This window comes from Meleagris gallopavo, chromosome 21 (assembly GCF_000146605.3).
Source record: "Meleagris gallopavo isolate NT-WF06-2002-E0010 breed Aviagen turkey brand Nicholas breeding stock chromosome 21, Turkey_5.1, whole genome shotgun sequence".
NCBI classification, from domain to species: Eukaryota; Metazoa; Chordata; class Aves; order Galliformes; family Phasianidae; genus Meleagris; species Meleagris gallopavo.
Genome location: NC_015031.2, coordinates 8640344 through 8661034, shown reverse-complemented (window position 1 = coordinate 8661034; position 20691 = coordinate 8640344). Strand labels below are relative to the sequence as shown.

General features: G+C 54.4%; 4 protein-coding genes across 7 annotated transcripts in view; 3 read left to right on the top strand and 1 right to left on the bottom strand.

Annotated features, from left to right (window-relative positions):
• The first annotated feature begins 913 nt into the window (after positions 1-913).
• On the top strand, positions 914-7677 carry LOC100548109 (multidrug and toxin extrusion protein 2-like). The gene is made up of 16 exons (XM_019622020.2): positions 914-1326; positions 1845-1913; positions 2182-2330; positions 2556-2598; positions 3139-3183; positions 3603-3700; positions 3897-3994; positions 4322-4435; positions 4678-4745; positions 4856-4964; positions 5357-5432; positions 5609-5678; positions 5932-6064; positions 6180-6274; positions 6512-6593; positions 6898-7677. Exons 2-16 carry the CDS (start codon positions 1905-1907, stop codon positions 7134-7136), a joined length of 1428 nt encoding a protein of 475 aa, XP_019477565.1. The 5' UTR covers positions 914-1326; positions 1845-1904; the 3' UTR covers positions 7137-7677.
• A 77-nt stretch (positions 7678-7754) lies between these two features.
• Positions 7755-15649, top strand: LOC100538956 (multidrug and toxin extrusion protein 1-like). Of its 4 annotated transcripts, XM_003211826.4 has the most exons (18): positions 8248-8540; positions 8806-8952; positions 9075-9176; positions 9323-9391; positions 9548-9696; positions 9779-9821; positions 9904-9948; positions 10209-10306; positions 10468-10565; positions 11241-11354; positions 11440-11507; positions 11722-11830; positions 11920-11995; positions 12065-12134; positions 12401-12533; positions 12813-12907; positions 13174-13309; positions 13401-13702. In XM_003211826.4, the coding sequence occupies exons 1-18, from the start codon at positions 8310-8312 to the stop codon at positions 13601-13603; spliced, it is 1986 nt and encodes a 661-aa protein (XP_003211874.4). In that variant the 5' UTR covers positions 8248-8309; the 3' UTR covers positions 13604-13702. The 4 variants fall into 4 exon arrangements, with proteins under 4 accessions (XP_010720376.1, XP_010720375.2, XP_010720377.1 ...); XM_010722074.3 differs by lacking the exon at positions 12813-12907 and having other exon boundaries at positions 7755-8540; positions 8811-8952; positions 13401-15649; XM_010722073.3 differs by lacking the exon at positions 12813-12907 and having other exon boundaries at positions 7755-8540; positions 13401-15649.
• ALDH3A2 (aldehyde dehydrogenase 3 family member A2) lies at positions 15158-20685 on the bottom strand. The gene is given in 12 exon segments (XM_010722072.2): positions 15158-16210; positions 17107-17342; positions 17484-17583; positions 18032-18198; positions 18315-18456; positions 18592-18709; positions 18849-19057; positions 19817-19902; positions 19986-20111; positions 20114-20183; positions 20186-20218; positions 20419-20685. Coding segments are annotated over 12 exon segments (1464 nt in total). The 5' UTR covers positions 20581-20685; the 3' UTR covers positions 15158-16195.
• The window catches only part of MRM3 (mitochondrial rRNA methyltransferase 3), a 2434-nt gene continuing 2385 nt past the window's right edge, over positions 20643-20691 (top strand). Inside the window, exon 1 of the mRNA XM_010722172.2 lies at positions 20643-20687. Within this exon, the coding sequence (XP_010720474.1) occupies positions 20643-20687 (45 nt within the window). The remainder of the gene's footprint in view (positions 20688-20691) is intronic.

Sequence of the window (20691 nt, the reverse complement as noted above, 5' to 3'; positions counted from 1 at the left end):
GGGATGCGGGGACGGGAGCGGCGCGGGGCGCGGGAGGGCCTGAACGGAGCTTTCCGCGGAGATTTCCCCGGAGCCGGCGCTGCTCCGAGGCGCTTCGGTGCCGCCTGCACCCGCCTGCCGGCACGGACGGGGCTCGGCCGGAGTCCAACCGCTGTGGTTCATCCTTTAGCTGTCACCCAGCGCGGCAGATTCCCTTCCAGCCGTCTCCTTCCTCCGGCAGTGCGTTGGGAGCCCGGGCTTTGCTGCTGGCTTGGGCTGAAAATCCATCTAACTGGATGCTCTGTGTCCTGAGCCCTCCGCCCCTCCTGGTAGACGAGGACCAAGTGGAGCAGCTCTGGGCGATGTCCTCGCTGACACTCACGTGGCCCCAATGCCGCGGTGCAGCAGAGGAAGTCACGGTGGTTTCTGTTCCCCTAGCGGTGCCCATCAGCCCCTCAACGCTTCCATCCCCTGCTTGGTGGGCACAGAGAACCTCAAAACAAAGCTGGTGCTGATTGCCAGGTTTATCTCTCTGTGCTAAAGCAGTCACAGAGGTACAGAGCTCTCCTGCAGGGATTACTCACAGCTGCTTGGACGTGCTGAGGCCTGAAACAATGCAGCATCCGCAGGCAGCGGTGGGAGGTTTGGTTTGGTTCTTCCTCAGACCTCACAGGAGCTAGTTCTCCAGCAGCTCTGGAGCCTGCAAGGAAGGCAGAAGTGTGAGCAGCCCCCAGGCACGGCCCCCCAGCTGTACCCACCTGCCACGGGATCTCTTGCTCTTACCATCCTCTTCCAGCAGTTCCGTGCTGCATTGGGATTGACCTCTTGCCAAGGACAAATGGGGTCCTGAGCTCACTGTCTGTGACAGCATCACCAATCCTTGCTGGAGAGGAAGGTACAGGCCAGACTTAGTGGAAAGGACACCGTGTTTTGGGGAGCTGAGCTTTCCCCAGATGCATGGAAGTGCAAAAAAGCATTGGGAATTTTCATTTTCCTTCTCTACTCAGTTTCCATGATGGAAAAGAGGCTTTCAGGGAAACCATTAAGCCTCAGCTAAACAAGGACATCTAACAGATTGGCTTTGTAACACCAAAACACTACTGGGTTTAAGGACAGAGCCACCAGCAACCTGGGGGAAACTTGCAGTTGGTTCAAACCCAACTGGCCATGGCCCAGCTGCAGGGGAAGGGCGGTGCTCCTCTGTCCCCATGGTGCTCACTTCTCCATCTCCTCTTCTCATTCTAGTTTGTAGCCCAGCTGCTGGGGTTCCTGATCAGCGTGGTCAGCTCTATATTCTGTGGCCATCTGGGGAAAGCTGAGCTGGATGCTGTGACGCTGGCCGTGTCTGTATGTATTGCTCTGCTTACCCTCTGATTTGAAACATGAAAATGGTAAGAAATCAAAAAAAGGGGAATAGAAAAGAAGAAGGGGCAAAAGAAGAACCCTGGAGGAATGCTTATCTGAGGATTCTTTGCGCACAGCCTGATGCAACACAAAGATTGCATCCACCAAATTGTTCCTTCCTTTGCCCTGAGCAGAGGCAGGAGATGTGAGCTGAACGGCAGTGACTGTGCAAGGCCAGCAGCTGGGCAGCAAGACCTAGCTGTGTGTGTGTGTGGTGGGGAGCTGCACTGCTTGTAGTCCTTTAGCTGCTCATCCCTTGCTAGATGTTCCTTTTCACATCATAACAAGGAATAGGCTATTTAGGTAATATCAATGTGTTATTGTGAAAAACAGAGGAAGTCTGGAAACTTCCCAAAAAACTCACAGCAGAACAGTCTCTCTTCTCAACAGGGAGGGATATGGTGCTTTGGGCCACGTTCCCTATGATTCTCACTTACCCAAGTCACTTGTGTCTCCTCCAGGTCATCAATGTGATCGGCATCTCCGTTGGTTCTGGTCTGGCCTCGGCATGTGACACGCTGATGTCCCAGGTTGGTGGCAGCTCCCCCTTCCTTGTTACTGGAGGGGTTGGTTGGCAGTGTCTCACCTCCTCTGTGGTGTGGTTTTGGGCACAAAAGGTGGGAGGATGGGTAGCAGAGGGAAGCACAATCAACTCAAGAGCCAGCTAAACCCAACCAGCCTGCTGGTGGCCACTGCTGGGAGCAAGAGGGAAAATGACATCGCTGCCCCAGCCTTGAGCATTTGCCCAGACCCTTTGGCTCCCCACAACTCTTACTTTGGTGCTCTGTCCTCACGTAGACATATGGCAGCAAAAACCTGAAGCAAGTGGGCACCATCCTGCAGCGAGGGATCCTCATCCTGCTCCTGTTTTGCTTTCCTTGCTGGGCGATCTTCATCAACACTGAGCAGATCCTCCTGCTCCTCCGGCAGGACCCCGAGGTCTCCAGGTCAGAGTGAGATTGAGTGTGACCCCTCTCTGATCAGCAGCACATCAGGTCTCAGCCCTGCAGGCCTTGGAGCCCTTTGGTCAGGCCTATATGTACTGGGTGTTTGATTGGGGCTGGGTTACTGCATAGTGTTGAAATCAAGGCTGTGTGGAGCTCAAATACAACTCTGCTTGGTTTGGCTCCTGCTTTCCTGCCTCATTAACTGGTAAACATCTCTCTTTCCAGATTAACGCAGGTCTACGTGATGATCTTTATTCCAGCTCTTCCTGTAAGTTGTTGCTAAAGCTCTTAGAAGCTCTGCATCCCTCAGTAACAAATGGGGAAACGAGGGAGGGTCCTTGCTCTGTAGGTCACAAGGCAGCATGATTTTGAGTTTTACAATGTGCCTCTTAAGCCTTAATGGATGCGCACTGGCCAGCAGCTGCTGGACCAGCAAAAACATGCATTCCTTCATAGTCGTGTGCAGAGGCTTTACTGCAGGCCACGTCTCTGCACAACAAGTTACAAGCTCTGGACATTGGAACTGAGTGCTGCAGAGCTCTGTGATAAAGGCTGCAGCTCACACACATGCAGCCACTGGACTCTCAGCTGTTATCTGCCTCTCTCCGGAGAAGCTCCTCTAAGCTGAAGCTGTGCTCCAAGGTTAAAATCAAGCATAGGCACGGGATTGTGGGCAGTGTGCCATGTTGTAGCACCTTGACACAGCCATGCAAGAGCTGTGGGAAGTACCTTGCTGTAGGCGTTAAACTGTAGCTGGTCACTGAACCATAGTACAGCAGTGCTGACAAATGAATTCTGACTCTTGCAGGCGGCGTTTCTGTACCAGCTGCAGACAAGATATTTACTAAGTCAGGTATTGTGTAACCAGGCTCTGGGCCAGTTCCTAAGAACGTGGATAAGGTTGGAGATCTAAGTTCATCCTGTCCTGGGGAGAGCTGGGCTGAGGAATGTGTGATCCACAGCCTCCAGCTGGCTCTGTGGGACAGGAGGAGCTTGTGGGAATCGCCTTTGGGTTGCTCCATTCTCCTGCTGCTACCTCCGAGCTCTGCACTGAGCTGATTGTACCAACTGTTGAGCCCTGCATGCTGTCCTCTGTGTGTCTAGTACAATCTGATCTTACCTGAAACAGGAGCCACCTTCTTGGCTTTCTCCTCAGACACTGCTGAAAGTCTTCCCAGTGTTTGCTGGATGGTAGCTTGGGTCGTGGCTGCAGGCTTGTGAGCTTGGGCAGTGCTAGAAAAGAAAACTCTAAAGTCTCTCCTTGTCTTCCAGGCGATCATTTTGCCTCAGGTAGTGACAGGAGTTGCAGCCAACATCCTCAACGTGGCCATGAACGCCTTCTTCCTATATGCACTGAAGCTGGGCATGGTGTAAGTGTGAGCAGAACTGGTGACAGCCTCTGCCTGGTGCAGGGGTTTGCTTGTGGCTGTGAGGGTTTAATTTGGGTGCCATGTGGGGGGGGAAGGGGCCATACCTGCAGCAAGGGATAGGTGCTTGCCACCAGGTCTGCTGGAGCTGAAAAATGAGTGAGGGTGTTGTTTGTAACCTGCCTGTTTCTCTCCCCAGGGGCTCAGCCTGGGCCAACACTGCTTCTCAGTACACTCAGGCCATTCTTCTCTTCCTTTTTGTGTGGTGGAAGAAGATCCACGTGCAGACATGGGGAGGTATTCTTCAGAGCTTAACCCTTCATCAGACCAGTGCCTGGCCCTGGGGATATGGCACTGTCATCAGCACCTGGGTTGTAGGTCTGATAAAGGGATCTCCTCACTGTGAGAGAGGCTGTAGCCATGGCCTCAGGTCCCTTACTGTAGCCCCAACCCCATTCCTGTTCCCCCCACCTCTGGGATGCTCTGTGGTACAGCAGCTCTAGGCTGGTTTCCTACAACATCCCATGGGTTGCTGTCTTTAGAGTGTTCACGTAACCTCATGGCTCTCATCCAGCAAGGAAAAAGAGGATCATGCGCTCATGCTACTTCACCCCTACGTTGCAGGTTGGACCAGAGATTGCCTCCTGGACTGGGGCTCCTACATCCAGCTGGCACTGCCCAGCATGCTCATGATGTGCATTGAATGGTGGACCTTTGAGATCGGGAGCTTCTTGGCAGGTGAGTCCAAATTCTCTTTCCGTGGCTCTGCAGGGCATCTTGCAGCCATGCAAGATGAGAGGTGGCTGCCTCTCGAGTATGTCTCTGAGCATCTCCTGCCAGCAGCTTCCTATGCAGGGCTGCTTCTGCAGTTTGCTGCATGTGTTAGATGGGAACCCTGTAGTCACTGCCTTCTTGTCAGCAAAGGAAAAGTTAATGCAGCTAATTTTGACCTAATTAACAAAGTGGTGAATCTTTTCCAGGGCTGCTCAGTGTGGTGGAACTGGGCGCTCAGTCTGTCATCTACGAGCTCTCCTCTGCAGCATACATGGTAAGGACTGGGTGCATAAAACTGGGATCAGCTGCAGATTTCCTACTGGGGAAGAAGACAGTTGCTGCAGGCTGTTGGCACTCACCTCTTCTTTATCTGCTGCTTCTCAGGTGCCTCTTGGCTTCAGTGTGGCCGTGAGCGTCAGAGTGGGCAATGCCTTGGGATCAGGAGATGTAGTGCAAGCCAAGACGTCCTGCATCACTGCTCTGCTGTGCGCAGGTCAGCCCAGGTCCCTGCAGAGGGGAATAAAAGAATTATCAGCAGTAGGTTCAGTTCACCTCTCACAGGGCTGGTGACCATTCCCAGCAACCCAAGCCCACTTATTCAGATTTCTCTGTTTGGACAGGGTGAGACCCTGGCTCTTCTGCACTGTTAGGAACCTAGTGCAAAGGTTTTGATAGTTAAAGCACAATTTAGCATTCTGTCTTCCACCTCCAGATGGTGGATAGAGTATCAAGGGGAAAAGTAAGGGCAGCAGCCTTGTCCTGTTCTGCAGTAATACCTGGAGATCTGCCAAGCCCCGTCCCCATCACGTGAAGCCCCTGAGGTCTGGACCTGCTCAGAAGCAGCACATGCAGCCTTTGAGGTTCAATCATTTCTTTTTCTTTCAGGAGTTTTTGCTGTGGTGGTTGCAACGTTACTGGGAACCCTCAAAGACGTGGTGGGCTACATCTTCACCAATGACAAGTGGGTTGGCAGCTTTCTTTGGAGTTTTGTTACCATTTTGGGTAACGATCTGCCCAGGAGCAGCTCAGAGGCTGGGATCAGGCTTTGCAGCTGGCCCAGGAGATGCATCAGAACCAGAGTGCCACGAGCCCATACTGTGCTGCTTTCCCTGATCAGTACATACGTCTTTCTAACAGGGAGATTGTTATGTTGGTGTCCAAAGTGATGATCATCTTTGCTCCATTCCACTTGTTTGATGCAGCAGCAGTGAGTATTTCAGCATGAGGAGCAATTCCTCCCTGCGAGTAGGGGTACAGTGGGGAGTGCAAAGGTGCCTTTAGGTCTTTCTTGATCTGTTACGACGATACAGAAAAGCAAACTGAAAAAACTATCACAGCAGCAGCTTGCATCACCCATAGCACCTCAGCATCCCCTGTGCTTGCAGCTGCCTCTTGGCATTGCTGCAAAACAACTCTTCCACAGCTCTCAAATTCTCCCTCTTCCCTGCTGCTTTCCTTAGGCAACCTGTGGCGGTGTGCTGAGGGGCACAGGGAAGCAGAAGCTGGGTGCCATCGCCAACGCTGTCGGTTATTACGCCGTCGGTTTGCCCATCGGCATCTCACTGATGTTTGCAGCCAAAATGGGGGTGCTGGGTACGTGCATCCTCTGCTCAGCACTGCAGCTCTGGCTGCGTATGGCATTTTGACCGCGACTGGCAGCAGTGGGGCTTCCATCAGCGCTCACTGAAGTTCATTTCCATTCTGGCAGGTCTGTGGGTAGGGATGATCGTTTGTATCTCTTTGCAATCCCTCTCCTTCTCTGCTTTTGTCATGCGCATGGATTGGAAAAAAGCTGCAGAAGAGGTAAGACTTGTGCTTCCCTGCAGTAACTCCTAGTAGGTGTTATGCCAGTTTTTGCCCCAGAATAGCAGTAAAGATGTCTATGGGGAGCTAAAGTGACACCAGCTCTGTCCTCTTCTGTAGTACTGGAGCAGTTTGGGCTAAGCATGCTTGCTTTGGGAGGGTCAGGGAGGAGGCTCAGGTTTGCTTGGCTGGGCAGCACATTTCTGCTCTGAGAACAACTCTTGTGTGTGCTTTTAGGCTCAAGTCCGAGCTGGTCTGAAAAAACAGCTGGAAGATGTGAACTCCAATGGCACAGCTGCTAACAAAACATCTGCTATAGGTACGTAACCATGCCTTACAACAGCGAGGGAGCACAAATCTTCCACCCAGCCCTTCCTCTCCTTCATAGCCATGGCTGTGGTGTCTGTCCTTCCAGCTTTGATAGCTGGAAAGAGCACAGTGTCTGGTGCTGGTCCCTGTTACCCTTGTCACCACCCTGGCTGCTCCAGGGAAGAGCCAGAGCCCACCTGCATCTCCCCTCAGCCCCGAGCCTCGGAGAGGACCCTCAGGACTGGACGAGGAGCAGATGGGGGCTGCAGGCTTTGCAGTTCAGCTTCCCTACAGCACTCACCTCTCTTGCACAGATTACATCTCTGTAGACACAGACACTGTGGAGACCGTGGTGCTGCCTGATAGCATGGTGGGAGGAGGTGAGAGGCTCCCAGATCACCAGCTCATCACTCAGGAAGAGCCAGCGGATGTCCCTGCTCCTCCTGCTGTAGCATGGAGGGCCCTGATTGTCTGTCGGGTGCTGGCTGCTGCTGCTGCCCTTGCTGTGCTGCTGGTGGGCGTGCTGGTCCGGCTCCAGACAGCCCACAGCTAGAGGCAGTGCCAGCGTGCCACCAGGGAACTGTGCAGGAGGGCACACAGTGATGCCCCAGGAGGATGGTGCAGGAAGTAATTCTCCCTCAGCCCCTCACAGAGTTCACTTTGCTCCATTTCTGGTTATAATATCTTGTCCCACACACATGGTTCTTAAAGGGGTTGAGCTTGAGAACTGGTCCCTTCTCCAGCACTGCCTGGGAGATGTCACTTTGGAAGGCTGGAACTTACCTTTGGCGTGGCCAGGGATGGAGACAGGGACCCCGTGCTGCCGTCCTGCTTCCTCCTTGCTGGGAGCACTTGTCCAAATCATTTGCTAATGGCAGAGGCCCAGACTGCCTGTTCAGTGTGGTCCCTTGCACACCAGCACCTCAAGGTGTTGGAGCCCACTGTTGTGCAAGGCCCACTGTGTTGGAAAAGGGCTGACTGCTCTGCCAGGGCACTGGGCGCCGGCCCTGCGTGACAGGCACAGGGCCTAGAGCAACTCTTCTTTGCACTTTTGTAAGGTGGGATTTTGATACAATAAAAGTTTTCTGAGTAAATGTTGTGCTGTTAACAGGGTGTGAACATGACTCCGGTCATTGGCACGACCAAATTGGGTGAGGGGAGGCGTGTGCTGGTTTGTGTAGATGACCAAGCCTCATAAGAATAACCTTAAACGCGGCCTCTAACTCCTGGCCTTAGGGTTTGAGGCTGCAGAAGCAGTCAGGGATTTGTGCACCTCAGCTGCTGCTGGTTCTCACTGGGGAGGGTGTTGTGGTGCTGCCAAGGGGATGCCACGTGTGCTAACAGCACTGCCTGCCCCCTGTATGAGCTCTCCTACCTGCAGCGGTGTGGCAGCAGCGATGCTGCAGGCTGTGTGCTCAGCCCTCGGACGCAATCATCACCTCCAGTTGTGCAAGGCACCTCCTGGCATGTAGCAATGGGTGCCTGTGGGTGAGATGGTTCATACAGGAGCTCACAGCAGGCATTAACCACAGCCTCAGTGGGCCGTCCCCAGGCGTGGGAGGATGCGCCAGGCTGTGACCTGCTTGCAGTCACTGTTGTTTTGGCACCACAGCCCGGGAAGAGTAGGACAGGCATGGAGCCACTGTCTGCTCTGTGCAGAACAGGGGCTGCTCCCAGGGCAGCAGCTCCCAGCCATTGCCAGCACCCTGTGCTGGGCCCAGGCAGGATGCTATATTTGGCCTGGCAGAGCAGTGCTGCTGAAACCCGACGCGGCCGCGCTGTGCGGGGCAAACAGCTGGAGCCAATGGGGCCGGCTTGTCTTGGCCAACGCCGCGCTGAGATGAGAACGGCCCAGAACACTCACAGCCAGCCGCCAGCAGCGGACGGACCCACAGACACTCCATCTCTGCTGGAAGAGGAGGACGACTTTCTTGCCCACCGGACACAGCAGAGCAGGGTATGAGGGCTCACAGGGACGATTTGGGAAGGCTCAGCTCCTACATCAGTTTTCGCTGAGCTCTTGGGCTCCTCTGCAGTGGGACGCAGGATCTGCGCTGCCCAAAGCCCCGCTCCCTGCCCTGCCCATCGCTGCCGGCCGTACGCAGCCAAGCCGGCCAGGCTGAAGTTCACCCCCAAGTTACACATTGCTCACCCTGTCAGGGCTGTGGGACCCGGCAGCTTTAACAGAGCGCAGAAAAAAGGAAACATTTCACTCCTGGCAGAGCAGCAGAATGAAGCGGCCCGAGGAGAACGGCATCAGCGAGGGGACAGCCGATGGCCGCAACAAGAAACGTCGCTGGATGCAGCGCCTGATCCCAGACAGCTTCTGGGAGGATGCTAAGAAGCTGCTGGTGCTGGCAGGGCCGCTGGTAAGGACCCAGAGAAGGGAGCAACCAATGCCGCCCTCCTGTCCCCACCACGTCCCAGCCTGGAGGTGTCCCCACCACCCACCTCCATCTCCAACCTTCGCATCTCCTCTCCTCACGCTCAGATCCTGATCCAGCTGCTGATTTTCCTGATACACCTGGTCAGCTCCATCTTCTGCGGCCACCTGGGCAAGGTCGAGCTGGCCTCCGTCACGCTGGCCATCGCGGTGAGCGTGCTGTGGGGCTGGGATATGGGGACGGGTGGCTGAGACCTGCAGGCAGAGGGGACAGAGGAGACTTCAGCCTCCTTTGAACTGTTCTCACTTAAAAGCCTTAAATACTCACTTTTCTCAGTTTGTATTCCCATTTCCAGGTTATAAATGTCACTGCCATCTCTGTAGGATACGGTCTGTCTTCAGCATGTGATACCTTGATATCGCAGGTGGGTGTCATTGCCCTGGGGCCACCCACCAGGGTTTCAAGCATCACCCGGTGCTGCTGAGCTCCAGCAGCCATCCCATAACCGGGAGCACTGAACTCCAGAGGAAATACTGAGCCCTTCCCAGGAGCAGAGCTCATGCCGTGCTCTTGCCCTCAGACTTATGGCAGCAGGAACCTGCTGCGCGTGGGGGTGATCCTGCAGCGTGCCATCATCATCCTCCTGCTCTGCTGCTTCCCTTGCTGCGCTGTGCTCATCAACATCGAGCAGCTCCTGCTGCTCATCCGCCAGGACCCTGAAGTCTCCAGGTTGGGTGGAATCCAGGGGGCCCTGCTTTGTGGGGTGCTGGTGGCTGTGTCCCTCGCTGACCGTACCTCTCGTGTCCCCCAGGTTAACCCAGCTCTATGTGATGGCGTTTGTCCCAGCTCTGCCGGTAAGCCCTGGCTGCTGGCCATGTGTTTTGCACCTTTCTGTCCCAGCACTGGCCCCAGCTCATGCATCCATTTGCTTTCCAGGCAGTGTTTCTGTATAACTTGGAGACCAGGTACCTGCAGAACCAGGTAGGTCCCACACCCCATGCCCATCCAGGCTCCTCTCAGCTCAGGGCTCCCCTAACCACACACCCATAAAACATCATGGAGAGCTCTTCCAGAGAGATCCATCCCTCTTCCCAATGGACATCCCATCCAATGTCTCCATCTCAGAGCTATACCTCCAATGCCAGAAGTTTCCTCTCTTGTTAAAGCTGTGGGGAGGGGGGGCTGGTGGGGTCTTCCTACAGCCATGGCAGATGGCAGCCCCTGTTCACCCCTTGTTGCAGATGATCATGTGGCCCCTGGTGCTGAGTGGGCTTATTGGCAACATTGTCAATGTGATCGCCAACTCCGTCTTCCTCTATGTGTTCCACCTGGGAATTGTGTGAGTAATGCCTGCAGGGGGGAAAATGAAACCAACAAGTCATTTTTGGGGACACCACACCATCAGCCACGGCTGGTGCTCCCAGGGACATCAGGCTCCAGCACCCCAAACCCGGGGAGATGTGAGCACGATGCCAACAGCCTTTCTCATTTCCTTTCCAGGGGTTCTGCCTGGGCCAACACCATTGCTCAGTATTCTCAAACCATTTTCTTGTTCCTGTACATTGTAGGCAAGAAGCTCCACGTGAAGACGTGGGGAGGTAAGGCATCTCCCTCCAGTTCCTGCTTTATGCATGCATTCGTCAATCTTCTACCGCTTCTTCTGAGTGAGCTCTGTTAGTGCTGGAGGAGAAACATTAACCCCAGCCTGGGGATGCTGTGCTGCTCCAGTGGCAGCTTGGCATGCAGGCGTTGGCAGAGCACCGTGCAGTAACCATTAATTGGGGAGGAAGGAAGCCCTTTGTCGAGGCATTGTAGGGTTTGGCCCCAAAGCCGGATGAGCGCAGGCGTAGGCATGAGGTTGTCCTCAGGTGCTCTGATCTGGGAAGGATGAGCTGAGCGTTGCAGCTCAGCTTGTATGTGCATGCTTTGCAGCTAGAGGTCACACAAAGCCCATGAGAATTGTGCTGGGGGCTCTGCTAATAGCTTCTGGGGTGATATTTGGCCAGTTTGGCTTCCATCAGGATGGATCATCTCCTCGATAGAATCATTAAGGTTGGAAAGACCAGTAAGATCACATCCAACTACCAACCCATGCCTGTGACTGCTCTAGATCATGTCACTCATTGTGACATCTTTTCTTGAATACCTCTACAGACAGTGACTCCGTCACCTCCCTGGGCAGCCCCTTCCAACACATCAGCACTCTTTCCGAGAAGAAATTTTTCCTAATATCCAACCTAATATCCAACCTCCAAACCCTCTCCTCTCCATAGGCTGGTCCAGAGAGTGCCTGCTGGAGTGGGACAGCTTCACCTCCCTGGCCATCCCCAGCATGCTCATGATGTGCATCGAGTGGTGGACCTATGAAATCGGCAGCTTCTTGATAGGTCAGCAGAGGGAGAGGGACTGCCAGGGTGAGATGGGGCACTGTGGTTATCACAGGGGCTGAGCACCTGAACCTCCTGCCCCCAGGGCTGCTGAGTGTCGTGGAGCTGTCAGCACAGTCTGTGATCTACGAGGTGTCCGTCGTTGCCTTCATGGTAAGTGATGGGGGTTTGGGGTTCAGATCAGGGTCAGTCCCAGCTCAGATACAACCAAAGCTCAGCTTCACTCAGCTCCATTCTCTACATCTCCCCTCTCCATGCTCAAGTCCCTCCTTGCTTCCACCTCCCCTTCCCATGAAGTAGATGACCAAAATTAAGCCTGATGCTCCATTGTCCCTCTTGCCACTGTCTTTACCCCCTGTGGCTGCAGATCCCCCTGGGACTTGGCACAGCTGCCAGCGTGCAGGTGGGGAATGCTCTGGGCGCCGGTGACATCGAGGTGGCCAAGAGATCCTCCTCCACCAGCATGCTCTGCACAGGTCAGCAGCAGTGCTCTGCCCCATTCTTGCTCTGCTCCAAGCTCCCCATTGCCATCAGGATGCACTCACCTCCTTGCTTTCCTTTCCAGGGGGGTTTTGCATTGCTGTAGGGGCCATTTTAGCTGCCACAAAGGACGTGCTGGGATACATCTTTACCAATGAAAAGTGAGTGCCCCCAGCTCTCGGCCATGGATGTTTGTTCCCAAAAAGAGACTGCTGGCTCTTTGTCTGCAGGGAGATTATCGACTTGGTGGCCTGGGTCATGCCGGTCTATGTCGTCTTCCACTTGTTTGAAGCCATGTGTGTAAGTCCCTGGGAATGCTGCTACTTTTAGAAGGGGATCTTGGAGTTGAGTGTATGAAAAGCACCGAACCTGCAGGATGGGGCGAAGAGAAATGAGCATTGAGACACGGTTTGGTGGGCATGGGGTGATGGCTGACAGTTGGACTGGATGACCTTAGAGGTGTATTCCAACCTTAATGATTCTATGATAGGAGGCAGGGGAAGTCTTGTATTCAGGGCTGGTTCACAGCCTCAAATTCAGCCCCATCCTGCTCCCTCTCCCCGCAGTGTGCCTGTGGTGGGGTGCTCAGAGGCACAGGCAAGCAGAAATTCGGTGCCATCCTCAACGCTGTGAGCTACTATGGTGTGGGACTGCCCTTGGGAGCTGTGCTGCTCTTCGTGGCCAGGATTGGTGTCATAGGTACTGCCTCCCCCAGCCCCCCCAGATGGATGCAGCTCCCTGCTGCTTCTTCTGCCTGGCTCTGCAGTGCTGCTGGGGACTGGAAGCACTGGGGCAGACTGGAAGAGTCAGTGCACTGCTGAGTGTCCTAAATCACCCTGGGGAAAGCCACCACTGCAGCTCTGCTGGGCAGCCCCATTCCCACAACCCTGGTGATGTCCCCATTCTTGGCTCGCTGTCCCTTCTCGGTTGGGTCTGCCTGGTGATGTTGCCCAGCTGACACCAGCATGCCCTCGGCAGGGCTGTGGCTCAGCATGCTTGTCTGCGTCTCCATGCTCTGCACCTGCTTCCTCATCTACATCTGCCGCATGGACTGGAGGAAGGCGGCTGAGGAGGTAACCATGTGCTGCACCCACTGAGTGGGATGGGATGGAGCCCTGGGTTTTGCCATCCCGTGTTTGAGACCACGGATACTCCTTCGCGTTCTGCTTCCTCCCAGCACACGCGCCTCAAGATGCCCCTCTGAGCTAACAGCTCTGAGGTTCCCACCAGCTTTGGGGAACTGGGGGCATCCTTTAATGTGCCATTTCTGGACACACAAAACACGCATAGGCACTGCAGGTGGGGATCCCCCCCCGGCTGAGTCCCATTGCTCCCCCAGGCTCAGCGCCGTGCAGGAGTGACCCCGCAGCCGCTGGAGGAGCAGCAGCAGCAGCAGAACCCCGAGCCCCACAGCAAGGGGCCATCCCTGATGCCCCACACTCACCTCCCTGCTGCAACGGTGCGGGGCTGCGTAGGTACGGCCGGGGTTGGGGATGACGGCTACGTGTCTGCAGCGCGCAGATCTCTGGCAGAGGCTCACGGTGACCTCTCCTCATCTCATTGCAGCGGGAGTGGATGCTCAGAACGGCGTGGTGCTCACGGGCATCACCAGGACGGATGGTGCCAACTTCCAGGAGGAGCCGCGCGGTGCGCTGCCGGGCGCTGCGCCCACCTGGGGGCTGATCCTGCGGCGAGGATTGGCGGCGGTCGCGGCCATCGCAGTGCTCGCACTCGGCGTTGTGATAAAGCTCGTGACCAGCAAACACTGACCTGCAGCAGGGCTCAGGGACTTGCTTTGGGGACCGAGGCCCCTCCTGGCGGATGGATGCGCAAAGCACAGACCGGACTGCACCTGGACGTCCCATAGAGTTCAGCCTTTGGCGGCATCTCATCGGCTTCTGCTTGGGAACGGCCCTACAGCTGCTCCGACTCCAGGAGCGTGGCTCTGGGCTGCTACACCGAGCAATGCAGGCGTCCCTTCCTGCCCTGCCGCAGCTCTCACCCACTGATCGGAGCTGAGCTCACATCACTGCTCTGACAATGCCAAATAAAGAATGAACTCAACTGGGCTCATCCTTTAGGCGCTGCCCTTGGGACACCCAGATGGCTTCTGTGGTGAAACAAGACTTTATCCAGCAAGGGTCAGGCTCCCAGTTCAGTACTATGAGGTGAAAGACAAGCAGTGCACCAACAGAACACAGAAATCCCATTACAGGTGAGATTGCCAGCTGCTCAGCCAAGGCTGTCCCATTCACAGCACGCACCGTTGGGCTCACTGCTGATATGAGGCAGCTTTACGCAGGGATCACGTGAGACATGTTACATAGCCAGGCTCAGTAATGAGTGACCTTCCTCCAACATGATTCCCCCAAGCCCAATAGCTGTTCCAAGGGCTCCTATCTGCAGCGTGGGGCAGGGACCGCTCCCTTCCGCCCGCACTACTGGGACATGGCCAAAGGTTTCAGGCTGCAACAGCTCAGCAGCAGACTGAGTTATCCGGGGCTCCTTTGCTTCTACTCAGTCAGTTGGTAGAGAAGTTGTTCAGCAATGGGAATGCAGGATGAAAACGATAGGTTATGGCTCTGCTGGGTGCAGGGAACTCTCACCATAGGGTCACCACCTGCAGAAGGACAGACAGGCTGGGTGCCCCCAGGGGGGAGCAGAGCCCCACAAAGCAATGGGGTGGAGATGGAGCTCGGGGAACACAAAGAGCACCACTCAGCTGTATCACCACCATCACCACAATGCCCAACACAGCCAACACCATCAGCCCTGTGCAAAGTAAGTTACCCCAAAACAGCTGTCTGCCAGCTGCCTCCCAGGCAGAGCAAGCAAGCACAAGCCCTGCTCCTACACAGCGCTCTCCTCCCACAGGAGGATGTTTGGCCTGGGCCCAATACAATGTGCCCTTCACCCAGCCATCCCCTGGTGTTGTGAGCTCACAAGCATCAAATCACAGCTTGCTGCTCTGTGTAATGGGAGGGAGGTGCTGCTCAGGCACTGGGGACCCTCCGACACCGCGCACAGCCACACCACTGCTTGCTGCTGAACGCGTGAAAGTGATCCCACTTGTCCCAGGAGGACAGACCGAGTGCAGGTGGGACACACTTACAGGATGGATTGGCATAGAATAGGGGCAGAAGTGGCCCAGCCAGATTTAGTGATCCTTCCCTGACAGCAGGAGATCTGTGCTGCTGTGCTGGGACGGAGGTACACGTGAAACAGCTGCCACCTGCACACACACGTGCCAAGTTCAGCCAGAGCTGGCGTGGCACAGGACAGGCAGGATTCCACAGGAGATTGCAGTGACTTACCACACTTGCTTTCTTATTTAAATTCTTAGTATTTATTTTGTATTTGCAAAATAATTCATTACAAAGCCTTAGCATGTGGATTTTCACCAGACGCGAAGAAATCCCACCTACTGCGTAGTGATCACAATTTGCTAAGAAATGCATTCAGTCATCACTTCCAGATTTTCTTTAAAGAACATTTACAGGGTCCTTCCGCCTTCAATTTCTCCACCACCATCTCCCCAAATTAGAGCAGGTCCCATATCATAACCCAGTGCAAGACCTCAGCAGACCCAGAAGCTCAAACACATTGGGGGACACACTCCAGTAATTGCTTTCTCCTGTTCAGGGGTCCTCTGTCATTAGTAAAATACAGACATGGCACTTATCTTCTTTGTAGTCTTGTAATTATCAAATAATTGCTATGATGTGCCCCACAGCCCCCAAAAGGAGTCAGCCTGCATCACCCAACAGCTGTGGATGATTCTGGCTCACGGGGATCCAGGAATATTCCACCCCAAATAGATGGCAAGTGGGAATCTCACCCGATTTATTCATAACCAACACTATCAGAACAAAGCATGAGCCAGCACACCAGCAGCACAGCCTGTATCATACCTGTCGCCAAGAGCAAGGCTGGCTGGAGCACAACAGAAGAGACTGACCCCAGAACTGCAGGGAAAACACTGTCAAACCAATTACAGCTGAAACATGAGCTCCTGTTTGTCAGTGGATGAAGCCAGGCAGTTTGGTGTAAGACGGGGTGTGTGTTCCTGGAAGCAGTGCCTCTGCAGGGCATAGGGTGGTGTCAGGTGCTCTATTTCTTGCTCTTCAGTTCTCCTTTTGAGAGCTTGTATCCACTGGTCCCTCTGTTTCAGTGTGGCTTATTAGTAAGCAGGAGTCCAGGTCTCCTCATGATTAGTGCCTTCCCAAGGCTGCTCTGTGTGCTCAACAGCTCACAGAAATAACCCAGCTCAAAAGAAAAACAGGACTGAAGTGAAAGAAACAGACACAAAGTGAGCACCCAAAATATGACTTGCACACAGGTTATGGCACCTTCTCCTCTCTTCAGTAGAAAGCCACCTGTGAAAGCAAAACACAACACCACCCTCCTGTAAGGGTTTTGCTGAAAAAAGATCAACTTCCTTCCTAGAACAATCTAAAGCAACCCTCCTTGCTCCCCTTGATGTCCCCAGGGTGACACCACATCCAGCTCGTCTGCCTCCACCCCTGGGCATGCTGGTTATCTCAGACACTGTATGAGCTGTGGGGGAAGGCACTGCTTCCCAGTGCCAGAAGCATCCCCACGTCCCACATCCACTGCTCTAACAATGTTTCACTCAACATCAACTAGGTCTGCACACGGGAAAAGAGAAAGGCTCCTACCTCACTGTAACAGCAACAGCAGTGCTCTGAAACCTGCTCCTCCTTAACACACACTGAGCCAGCCCAGCCTCTGAACAGCCAGCACAACCAAGAGAGCTTTTCTCTTCAGCACAGACTGGTGATTCTGAGAAAACCCAAATGATTTCAAGATGCTGTGAGCTCTCCCCTTCACTGAGGTGTTCACCTAGACAGGGCTTGCTTCCCTAGCTATTACTTCAAGGCCAGTCATTGGCTCTTCTACCTCCACCTGGACTCAGCTATGTAGGCTGATTATTTCCTCCTGCTTGTTGGGCTCCTGCGCTTCTGATCACAGCTGTCTGAAAAAATGAACCACCCCCATCTGTCTCTGCAGGGAGCTTTGCACAGGTGTCACCATCCAGGACAGAGAAAGAAACAGTACAGCAGGCAGGGAGATTTCTCTGAGGACATTTCTGTTTTATGCTGATCATTTCAGGTGGGCCAAGCGTAAGTGTCAGGAGACAAAAAAAACAGACCAGCCTCTAAGAAAGGACTGAAATTGCAAAGAGAGGAGGTGCAGAAGGTAAAACAAAATGCTCATGCACTCAAGTAGAAAGCAAAGAGCCACAGCTCACCTTTATCACCACTGCTGCTACAACACCCAACAGGGCCAACATGATCAGTCCCAGACGGCCCTTGTTAAATCGCTTCAGAATAAAGAATTTGGCCCAATCCAACTTCTTCTGGCTGCTGGGAGGGTACCGGACCGTGTTTGTGCCCTCCATCTTCAGATCCTTGATTAAGCAGGAGCGATGGTGGGAGAAGGTGTCAAAGCTGTGTTTGCCATGGTAGGCGCCCATCCCGCTGTTCCCTGAGACACAGAGCGTGGCCAGATCACACTGTGACCTCAGCTGGTCACACCTTTGGCCACTTGTGGCCAACAGCAAACCAGCCACTGCTGTTCTAACAAGCAGCAAGTCAGAGTGCTTAAAGAGGAGCTCTGGTAACTTACCGACACCACCAAAGGGTAAGGTTGAAAGGAAGAAATGCATGATGACATCATTTCCAGTAACACCCCCGCTGGAGGTTTCTGAGATAACTCTCTTGATTAACTGAAAGAAGAAAAAACAACAGCAAAAAATTACAAAGGTCCAGAAGAGACAAGCAGGACTGAGAGGGGAGCAAAGGCCCACCAGGCCATCATGTTAATTTTCTCTCGCTGACAACTCAACCAAGCCGTCTCCATGCAATGCTAAAGTTAAAGTTGGAAAGACTAGAGCTCTTCTCTATAATACTAAAAATACCAAAATCATGAACAGCTACATGACATGCTAATCACCAAACAGGAAATTCAGCTGTTATCCTTCTGCTTCATAATATCATGCAAATCCAGAGCCTTTCAGCATGCACCAGGCAGCTCTGGGAACATGAGACAAATACTGCAATCCACACACAAACAGGAGCCAATGCAGATCCTGTGGGGAGCTGTGCCTGAGGCTGCTGCACAAAGAACCAAAGTGTGCAGAGCCAGCATTGTGGAGGAGCAGGGCCCTGATCCACCTTCTTGTCGTTGGAGAAGACATAGAGGGCAAGCGGCTTCTCCCGACGGTTGATGAACTCAATGGCTTCGTCTACGTTCTTCACAGACACAATGGGCAGGACTGGCCCAAAGATCTCCTCTTCCATCACCTTGGACTCCGCAGAAACGTCCGTGAGGATGGTGGGTGCTGAGGAGGGCAAGAAATGTGCTAAGCAGGGCCGCATACGGGGCCAACATAAGACTGTGGGCTGCTGTCTGGATGCAAGCCCCCATCCTCCCCTGCCCAACACCTGGCACAGTTACCTATGAAGCAGGAGGCCTCATCGGTCTCTCCCCCATGGGCAATCTTCTGCCCTTCCAGCAGACTCGTGATCCTCTTGAAGTGACGCTTGTTGATGATCCTTTCGTAATCTGGACACTTCTTCACATCCTCCCCATAGAACTCCTGCCATAGCACACAGCACAACCAAGTGTTTGATGCACCTTCAGCTTAGCAGCAGCATCGAGGCTGCCAGGATAGAAAATGACACCTCTGTGGTGAGAGGGACAACTGCCACAGCACGAGAGCTGCCACGCTCACCTGCAGCGTCGCCTTAATGTTCTCCACCACCTGGCTCTGGATGGACGGGTGGCACAGGATGTAGTCTGGGGCAATGCAGGTTTGCCCACAGTTCATGTACTTCCCCCACGTTATCCGCCTGCAGAAAAACAGAGAGGGGTTCTCTGCACTGTCCTTTATAATCCTACCGCCCTGTCAGCAGCACCACTCAGGAACCTACGGTCCCTCAGAGCCCACACGTCCCCCTGCCCCACTGCTCAGCCCCACGGCAGGCTGACCTGCAGGCGATGGCCAAGTCGCAGTCCGTGTCGATGTAGCAGGGGCTCTTCCCACCCAGCTCCAGGGTGACAGGTGTCAGGTGCTTGGCAGCCGCTGCCATCACGATTTTGCCCACAGCAGAGTTCCCGGTGTAAAGGATGTGATCAAACCTCTGTGTCAGCAGTTCTGTGGTCTCAGGCACTCCCCCGGTGACCACCGGGTACAGCTCCTGCACAGGCAAACAAGAGCCCTGCATGTACCTTGATTTAAAGCAATTAGATCAAGTGAGCAGCTGTCCATGAGGCCATGTCCTCTGCTCCTTCCAATTAAATGAAATTTTATTTACTACACTGTCCCAAAGAAACAAGCAAAAAAAAACTGAGCTCAAGACTAGGGCTGAGTCAGGCTGAGGAGCTGCTTCCACAGTTTAAGACTTGGAGCATAAATGACCAGCAGGCACTCCCTTTCCTCAGCTCTCACTCCCCACTTAGAGAAAACACTCACTGCCTAGAAAAACACACATGCTGGAGCTGTGCTGTCAAGAGGAAAAGTCTGGGTGAAACAGTGCAAACAAGAAGGGAAAACACATCGGGCTACCAGCACAGTAGGACATGAATACCAGAGCCAAGTGCTGCTAAGCAAGCAGCCTGATTCACAGGAACAGCACAAACCCATGCCTACAGGCCACATCCCAAAAAGAAGGTATTGCAGAGAGAAACACCTGCACAGCCCTTAATGCTATGATGAGCATCAAAAAGAGGGCCATGTTGCAGCAAGACTGTGAAGGCACAATAAATTACACGAAAACAGAAAGAATATAGCAGCGTGTCATCGTACTCTACAACCAGTTTAAATATTCCTCTATCTCCTACCTACGCCCTTTTGGTGATAAGGGGCAATTAATTGAACTCTAACCCACAGCAGCCACGTGAAACCAAGGCAGATATTTCCACAAAGTATCCAAACACCAGGCACCAAGTGTACTCACCGGGTCCAGGTACTGAGGGAGGATGTTGGCGATCAGCTGGGACGTGTGCTCACTGATCTCCGACGGCTTCACCACCACCGCATTGCCTAGGAGACACACACAGCCCTCGTGCTCCTCTCGTGCCCCCACACAGACCCCCATGAGGGATGCGGGCCCTGGCGGTTCCCACCTGCGGCGATGGCCCCGATCAGCGGCTGCATGACCAGCACGAAGGGGTAATTCCAGGCTCCGATCACCAGCACCACCCCCAGCGGCTCGGGGTTGACGTACGCCTCGTCCCGAAACGTCAGGAGGTCTTTTTCACCGGCCGAGGAGCCGCCCACGATGGCAGCTTCTCCATGGTCAGGGCCAGCTCCCCCCAGCACCCCCCATGATCTCGTGGCTGTAGGCGTTGCGACCGCACTGCAACGGCACGGATCGGGGACGGCTGGAAAGGCGCCCAGCTCCCCCACGCGATGGACCCGCCGGGGGAAACCCGGGTCGGAGGGAACCTTAAAGCCCGCCCAGCCCCAGCCCTGCCCCCAGCACGAGCTCTGCGCCCCTTGGGGTTCGCACAGCTCTGGGCCTCCCCACCCTGTGAAGGAGAACCCCAAACCCCAAACCTTGTGCAGATCCGCCCCGATGGCCGCCAGGATCTCCCGCTCCTTCTCCTGCACCATCCGCTCCAGGTTCTTCAGCTGCTGCAGCCTGAACTCCAGCGGCCGGCTCCGACCCGAGCTGAAGGCGGCTCTCGCCCGGCCCACGACCTCCGCCATCCTCCCCATCACCGCTCAGCGCTCAGTTAGGAGTCTTGGCGAAAGTTTAAAGAATTTGCCACGCTCGATATATGGAAAAGTTCCGAAGAGAAACGCGCGGCGCGCAGCGGGGAGCAGCGA

Excerpts from the sequence above, each read along its gene's own strand:
- LOC100538956 (XM_010722073.3), top strand. The coding sequence starts at position 8,217 with ATGGAGCCACTGTCTGCTCTGTGCAGAACAGGGGCTGCTCCCAGGGCA. Across the intron at positions 10,566-11,240 it reads CCACGTGAAGACGTGGGGAG|GCTGGTCCAGAGAGTGCCTG; the intron begins GTAAGGCATCTC and ends TCCTCTCCATAG. Across the intron at positions 11,355-11,439 it reads AATCGGCAGCTTCTTGATAG|GGCTGCTGAGTGTCGTGGAG; the intron begins GTCAGCAGAGGG and ends TCCTGCCCCCAG.
- LOC100548109 (XM_019622020.2), top strand. Across the intron at positions 4,436-4,677 it reads GATCGGGAGCTTCTTGGCAG|GGCTGCTCAGTGTGGTGGAA; the intron begins GTGAGTCCAAAT and ends AATCTTTTCCAG. Across the intron at positions 5,679-5,931 it reads ACTTGTTTGATGCAGCAGCA|GCAACCTGTGGCGGTGTGCT; the intron begins GTGAGTATTTCA and ends TGCTTTCCTTAG.